This window comes from Cryptotermes secundus, unplaced genomic scaffold (genome assembly GCF_002891405.2).
Source record: "Cryptotermes secundus unplaced genomic scaffold, Csec_1.0 scaffold418, whole genome shotgun sequence".
NCBI classification, from domain to species: Eukaryota; Metazoa; Arthropoda; class Insecta; order Blattodea; family Kalotermitidae; genus Cryptotermes; species Cryptotermes secundus.
The window spans coordinates 33,380-41,672 of record NW_019727399.1 but is presented as its reverse complement, the minus strand read 5'-3'; the positions used below and the strand labels follow the sequence as shown (position 1 = coordinate 41,672).

The 8,293-nt window shown below is 41.9% G+C and overlaps 1 protein-coding gene across 1 annotated transcript in view; it reads left to right on the top strand.

Moving 5' to 3' along the window:
• LOC111864673 (protein flightless-1) overlaps positions 1-8,293 on the top strand; it is a 38,792-nt gene that overhangs the window by 27,021 nt on the left and 3,478 nt on the right. The window contains exons 18-21 of the mRNA XM_023852084.2: positions 2,361-2,547; positions 4,406-4,660; positions 5,411-5,537; positions 6,509-6,691. Of these exons, the coding sequence (XP_023707852.1) occupies positions 2,361-2,547; positions 4,406-4,660; positions 5,411-5,537; positions 6,509-6,691 (752 nt within the window). The remainder of the gene's footprint in view (positions 1-2,360; positions 2,548-4,405; positions 4,661-5,410; positions 5,538-6,508; positions 6,692-8,293) is intronic.

Here is an 8,293-nt window from a genome sequence, read left to right as displayed (position 1 = left end):
TCTTTATTAAAACTGTCACAACACAACTAAATTAAGGACAGTGCCTAGTTTGGCTCTGCTACATGTTTCGGCTATTAAAAAACATCTTCAGGCAAATACATGGCTAACATATATACACCACTGAACTGCATATATTAGCCATATATTTGTCTGATGATGGCTTTTAATAGCCGAAACATGTAGCAGAGCCAAACTAGGCACTGACCCTAATATAGTTGTGTTGTGACGGTTTTAATAAAGAAATTGTATATTATAACACAACAGGATGCATGAAATGAAAATTATAAATGTTTATGTGTAAACTGCATAATGAGGAGCTTCATAACTTGTATAGTTAGTGCCTCGTAACTTTAGCCGCCCGGAAAGGTAAACGCTATTGTAGAGCACACGAAGCTGTACGCTTGCTGTGGTGACGTTCAGAGCTACTCCCCGAGCGGAAAACATTGCCTACGGAGACCAGGAGTAGATACCACAGAATCAATACACCTGACCACACTCCAAGATGCTACATTGCAAACTGGTAGTACCCACACTGATGTAAGCTGATAAGACTGTTCCCCCAGCTCTGCGAGAGATGGTATGACCCCTCTACCATGGCTAGAGTTGCGAGGAACTAACACTACGCTTCCACAAGTATAATTAGAATGATCAAGTCAAGGAGGATGAGGTGGGCAGGGCATGTAGCACAAATGATGGAGACAAATGCATGTAGGATATTGGTGGGAAAGCCAGAAGGACAGAGACCACTGGGAAGACCAAGGCATAGGTGAGTGGGCAATATTAAAATGGACCTTAGAGAGATAGGATATGGGGTGGTATGGATTGGATTGATCTGGCTCAGGATAGGGAGTGGAGGGCTCCTATGAACACGGTAATGAACCTTCGGGTTCCATAAAGTGCTGGGAAATTCTTGAGTAGCTGCAGAATTGGCTTCTCCTCAAGAAGGGCTCAGCTCCATTAGTAAGTAAGTGTGTTTATGTGTTTCATGTGGTTCTCACAAAAAGCAGTGACTATTTCGATAAACAGGATTAAGCTGGTTGGTCTTTGTTCTTAGAGTGGTAGGAAGTAAAATTTTTTACTTTATTATGTAGGTAGTATATGTGAGAAAGTACTGTGATGATGAAAGAGAGGAATCTCCAGATTTTGATGGATTGATACTTTCAGTCCCCACAGTACAAATAAAGTGGCTTCTGGAATGCTTTGTAAGTGCCTGCGTGCCTGAATGGTTAGATGGATTCTATTCATATTCAGTATTTAAGAGTGTTTCCATCATAGGTTGGTGTCTGGAGAACATGAACATTCCAACTGCAAAAATAGAGGCCCCTGACAGGACTCCCCCAAACACAAAATTGTTATCTTACAAACAGCTCTAATGATTTTGATTAAATTTCAGTCATTTATGGACAGCGTCTCCCCCAATGAAATTGCATAGCTAGTATCTTCAGGAAAAGAACAGTATTCCCTCTGTATGAGAAAGTATGTGCAATGGGTTTGCACTCCTTTTAAATTTTATGTAGATGAATTTGAGGCTTCAAAATGTTAAAGGCAGTGGATATAAAATTGAACACTTAGTCTGCTTTAGTCTGCAAGTGAACTATACTGACTGAGCAACAGCCGCTTGTTGGTGAAGTTAGTGCCGACTTTTGCTGGCAGAGGGTGTCGTGTGGTCATTGCAATGGATTCCCACAACCGTTAATCTCGGTTTTCTAGACCAGAGCTGCTACTTTTCCATTCAAGTAGCTCCTCAGTTATCCTCACGAGGCTGCATGGACCCCATTCCAGACCCACTACTTCTCAGAAAATCTGGTAGTACCAGGAATCGAACCTGTGACCTCTGGATCTGTAGCCAGGAACTCTGACTACTAAACCACAGAGGCAGTATTGTATCAAGTTTTGAGGGATCTGGTGGGTAGAAAATGTGAAATGAAATAAAACCTTGGTTTCTTTTTGTTCCATTTTTAGTGGGTCCCGTGCTTCCATGGTATGGCATGTCCAGAGGTTTAGAGATGAAGGGAAAGGTCTGCAAGTACTGTGGGTACCTGCAAGTATACTGAATAAGCAACTGCAGAGAGTTGACAGGGGTTTGATGTGGGTTAGCATCTTGTCACTATAGAAACCAAAAATGTTACATCGGGCCTTGGGCTTGGAAGGATACTTTGGTTCATTATGGGGACCAGTAACGGGTTCTTGTGAAAACAGTAATCAACCTTTGGGTTCTATGAAATGCACAGAATATTTTCACAAGTGAGCAACTACGAGTATTTGCTATGAAAGAGGGACTCGGCTTCATAAAGTTGTTCTGTCTTTATGATCCTGTAGATCTGATGATGAGTCCTCAATATTTCTTTGTCTCGTTACAGGCCATTTCTACAGTCACGATTGCTACGTTTTTCTTTGTCGCTATTGGGTGCCTATTGATGTACCAGATGATGCAAATGGAGAAGCAGAAACAGAACCAGAGCAGTTGGAGGATGACTACCAGTGCATTGTGTACTTCTGGCAGGGTAGAGAGGCCTCCAATATGGGGTGGCTCAACTTTACTTTCAGGTAGGATTACAGTTTCTGTTCTGAAAGGCAGGGGCACAGTTGATCGAGATTTTCCACCCTTCATGCTGGTTTTTTTTTTACTAATCTCACTGAGTAACTTGACAGTTATGACACGTGAGGTTTATTTAGTGGTAAAGATTTATATTGTCATGTGCACGAATGACTATGGGCAGGGTTTGGATCGGTGACTTGATTTATTGTGGACCTATACACTCACAACTCATGATTGCACTTCACAGATCACTGACACACACAGAGACTAGTGTCCTCAGTTCAATTACAGTCTTCACTAGTCATTTCCTGGCAACAGATTTTAACACATGACCTATAACTGTCTCACTGACTTACACATTCTAAATATGATACATAAAGTCTTCTCTTCACCGCCTGTCAGTTGAGCACATTTGCAACTAACTAGTTGTGCCAAACCAACCCAATTATAACATCTTGGCATGGACAACATAGAAAACACTGTATCTCTGTTGCTGTACCATTGTTGTGTTCATGTCTGTTGCTGCGGGGATGTGTTTACCGAGCCGTTGTCTAAAAACAGCTCAGGTATATTTGCTTATCTCACAGTTCTTGCATAGTAGTGGCCCTCCACACTACAGTATTAATATTTTCTGGGGTTATGACATCAAATGGATACCGGCATTTCAAAAGAATATGTTGTTTGTACCCTGAAGATGGAGGCAGTATGTTCCTCCGAAATATTTCTACCTGCCTAGCAGACTCCATAAATGTCGTAACTCAAAAGACCACAATGTGAAGAGAAAGGCTGTAACTCCCCCCCCCCCCCCAGTTGAGTCAGAAAATATCTAAGCATTAAAAAAACCTGACTTCTACCCCAAAGATAGAGGCAGTATATTTCCTTGGCAAATTGGTACCCACCTATAGGACTACATGTTGTCTTAATCTGGAAGATAGCAAGAGCTGAACAGGGGGGGGATTGCCTAGCATATGCACCTCTTGATTGTTGTGTGATGACCCCACCTTCTGGAGAGCCCTGGAGGCTGCAGTTGCTCATGCAGGCATGATTACATTCTTTAAGTTGTGACTTGTATATAACAGCAGCAGCAAGCCCTGTGAGCGTACAGTGTTGATTGAGCAGAGTTGCAACACTGCATGTATGAAGTGTGAGTTTGTGTAGGAAGTTGGAGATGAGAAGTTAGTTCTGTGCAGGCAGACAGAAGATGAAAGAAGAGGACATTGCATTGACTTTAGTAGTGGCATTATTGTAAAGTGATGAGTGGTCAAAGAACTGACATTAAGATCATAAGTGGCTACTGATGGTGAGACAGTGACTGCAGCATATAATGATGCTACAGTATCTAAACATTATCATAACTTTAGTTCTATCTTGAATAGGGAGGCAGTACTTCTGAAACAGTGGTACTAACCTATTAAAAAAGGTAAAGCTATCCCTGTAACAGGTCATGAAAGCCCCTAGGTTTGTGGGACATCGAGGCTCCCACATTTTCTCTATACAGTCGGGTCACAGATGGTGGTAAGATTGTCAGCCTTACGTGCCAGCTGCCCTTTACCCCCAGGAAGATTCCTGGTACTCATTTCTGTTAAAGGCTGAATTCAACCTAGAACCATAGTGGGGCTGGAAGGATTAGGTCAGTTGTAAAAAATCCACCTCATTGGGATTCAAACCTGTGGAATTCCAGCTTGTAGCATAGTGCCTCAACCAACTATGCTACTGTGTTCCGCTGGTACCGATATATTAAACTACTTAAATAGCTGGTATGTATTTAAAGAATGCCTATGGAAAAGTAATATGGAAGGCTCAAAAGGTACACAGACTTTTATTTGAGAACAAGTTGTGCATCATCTTGTTTGTGTTTGGTTACAGCCTTCAGAAGAAGTTCAAGTCATTATTTGGAGAGAAACTGGAAGTTGTACGAACACATCAGCAGCAGGAGAACCTCAAATTTATGGCACATTTCAAGCGGAAGTTTGTCATTCACCAGGGCAGGCGAAAGGAGGCAGTGCCACGAGATGGTCCACCTCCAGTTGAGTTTTACCATCTTCGATCCAATGGGAGTGCTCTGTGCACTCGTCTCATACAGATAAAACCAGATGCTGCTGCCCTGAACTCTGCCTTCACGTAAGTGAACAATTCAGGGACCGAAGTGCATGTGTCTTAAGACATCTCTGGCCATTACACTTCATATTAAGTGTTAAAGAAGATAACCATCGACTTCTACTAAAATATTGAGTCAGTAAAATCACCATACATCTTTTGATCCTATAAGAAATTGTAGTAAAATTTTGTTACACTTGGTGATTGTCATGTTTCTTATCAATCAGTCGCACCTGTTTGTTCACCCATTATTATTTTGAAATGACCGACCAATTTATGTTAAATTTGTGTGAATGTAAAGCCATTGGAGGCTGCCCCTTGTTCATACTTTCTAAATTCATTATTTTCAAATATCAGCCCACAGATAACATATTTCATGGTTTTCATAGTCTATCCAGGCAAATACCAGGGTGGTGAGAAGAGTTCTATCTTCTGGGGATGTGATCTTGTGTAGTTTGAAGTTCACCGAAATTTCACAGGAAAATATTGTGTTCAGGGTTAAAGAATGTGCCAAGCAAGCAATCAGCAAGTACAGCTGAAGGTGGAGGTGATACAGTGAACTGCTGCAGGACCACACAGTGTCGCATCGTAGTCACTACAATGAGAACCTTGAATCCATCCAGGATAGTGCCTTAAAGTAGGCTGTGACCACTTCCACTTTGTTCCAGTTCATTCATTGTATCTTTAATGCCATACAGTGTGTGCATGACTTATTGAAAATGTTGATAAATGAACTAAGAATAAAGAGACTTACTTCTATTTTGGTGGCTGCAGATATATTCTGAAAGTTCCGTTCGATAATGAAGAGTCATCTGGAATAGTTTATGTTTGGATCGGATCCAAAGCAGATCCGGATGAGGCGCGACTAATACAGGAGATAGCAGAGGAGATGTTCAATAATGTGAGTATCAGCAGCCAAGTTCCATTCATATTCTCTCTCGAAAGGGAGAGGATGATGTGATTGTTAGTTCCCATAGTGACGGATTGGGGTTGATGAGACTGGTTTACATAAAGGGGCATTGAACAGGTCAGTCAAGAGGTGCTCAGTTTGAATCTTATCTGGGATATTATTTCTCCTGCCTGGGGTTTTCATGGTTGTCCTAAGCCTCTCCAGGCAAATGCCAGGATACTACCTCAGTGAAACCACAGCTGATTTTTTCTGAATCCCTTCAAGTTCATAAGCCATCCAGATGCTGACAGCATTGTTGAATAACCCACACCAAAAAATGTATGGGAATCATTACAGAGTAAATAATAATATGCTCTTTTGTATGTAACTTAACTGTACTCTGGGTAAGTGCTTTGGCAGACTGCATCAGCTTCACTGAAGGCTCATGTCCCAAGAAGATGCAAGATCAGTGTCTTCTGGAACGTAATGCTGTGTGGCTTGTTACCAGTGTTTTGGAATGATGTGCTGCCTCCATCTTCAGGGTACCATGAAGATGGGCACAGCAGATTCATCTGAAATGTTGCCAGACTACACGGTGTCACATCCCAGAACACAGTCATCAACAGAGTCACCGCTGTGGGAACCTCAGCTCTCAAACAGAAACATGCAGTGAATGAGAAAAGTAATTCCTGGGGGTTACGTGAACTTCGCTAAATCTTGAAGAAAATGAACTGAGGAAAAAGAGGATATTTTCAACATAGAACAAGAACCACTGATTCGATGGGAAACATGAAAGAGGGTCCTTGAGAAGCTGATAGTTGCTGAGATCAAGAAATGCTCTTTCTTTTATTGGATCCAAAGGTTCATTGTCATGTTCATGAAAGCTTGGCACCAGTTGGCAGAGGGATAAATCCATGTTTAGTCTTCATGAACAATAAGTAGTTCTCCTGAAATGTAACTCCCCATAACTCAATCTGTTGCAGCCATGGATCGGCTTTCAGACACTCAATGAGGGTGAGGAGCCAGATAATTTCTTTTGGTTGGCCCTTGGTGGCCGGAAGGAATATGATAAAGAAGCTGATTTTATGAACTACACACGTCTATTCCGATGTTCTAATGAAAAGGGATATTTCACAGTTTCTGAGAAGTGTTCTGACTTTTGCCAGGTAAGTGTGAATATGTTATATTATTACAGTGGAGGGCCAATTTAATAATGTTCTCAGTTTAAGGTTTTCCTTCATTTAATGTCCCAATTTCAGTTATCTCAAGTCAATAAACTTAGTGTTAAATTTCTTCTGTTAAGATTGTCCTGAGTGCAATATTCAAATTCACTACTCTCCAAAGAACATTTAAATGGGGTTTTACTGTATATACGTAGGTAGGCTGAAAAGTAATGCACACATGCTTGTAGAGCGCGAACGAAATGACCTTCAAAAGCGCGCCAGGTGGCATGTGGAAGTGACATTCCCCCTCAATACACATGTGCAGGTTTGAGGTCGTTGTGTTCATCCAGTGTATTTTGAGAAGCGGAAGTATGGAGATGTGTTCTAGTGCTATGTCAACGCGGGTTAAACAGAGGNAGTACATACAGACTCTAAAACACCTCCGGCGTTGAGTTTGTCGTGTTACAGGCAGCCTGGTGCCAATAATCTTGCAACATGACAACGCTCGTCCACACACCTCGTGTGCAACTGAAGAGGCTCTGCGAAACCTGAAGTTTGAACTGATTCCACACCTTCCTTATTCCCCCGATCTTGCACCTTGCGATTTTTATTTTTTTCCTCTACTCAAGAGAGACCTCAAGGGTAATCATTACACCTCGGAAGATGAGGGTGAAGGCAGCTGTCAAGTCCTGGATTCGAGAAAAGTCGGAAGAATTTTTCAGTGACAGACTGAAAAAACTTGTTACACGTTGGGAGAAATGTGTTAGCCTTAATGGTGACTATGTTGAAAAATAAATATATGCTTTTGAAACTTAAGAATTGTACTTTAATGTGCTTTGTGCCAGATCTTGCTATTTGTTTTTGTTCGCGCTCTACAAGCATGTGTGCATTACTTTTCAGCCTACCCACGTATTACAGAAACTGGGATAGCTTAGTCAGTGTAGAGACTAGAATATGGCCTGGACAGCTGGAGAATCAGTGTTTTAATCCCAGCAGAGTGAGAGATTTCTCTTTTCTCCACACCCCATCCAGTGCTAAGGTTAGGAATGTGTAAAGCTGTACCTCCACTCTCATGTCTTAATGGCATGGTGCTTAATGAAGCATGGAGACACCTTTATGATATACACTCAACTCTTCATTATCCGGGGGCAGATGGACTGGTTTGCAGCTTAACCGGGGCTTTTTTGAGGCTTATATGTTGTTTAATATTCATTCACTTTTGTTTCACATGGTGAGTTGTAACAATATTTTCGCACTAGTGTGAACCGAGCTCTGCATTTTTTGGACCCGTTATGCTAACACAATGTTCTAGGGTAGGGGTGAAAGAATGCAAGGATTTGTGGAAAGTTTCAAGGACAGATACACCCCCCCCCCCAGTTAGTCTCTTTGTATCAATCTTCAAGTGCGTTAGCAAAATGACAGGGTGTAAAAGTACGAAGGGGGACCCAAAAATAACCGGAAACGACCTGTTGCACGCATGCTTTGTAGTTACGAGTTGTGCTGCTAGGTGGTCTTAGTTGGGGGTCTCCCGCGACTGTTAGTGAGCTGGCGTCAGTCTGAGTTAAGTGGTTTGTCTGTGGTGCTCTGTTGTGTGCGTTCCTGTTT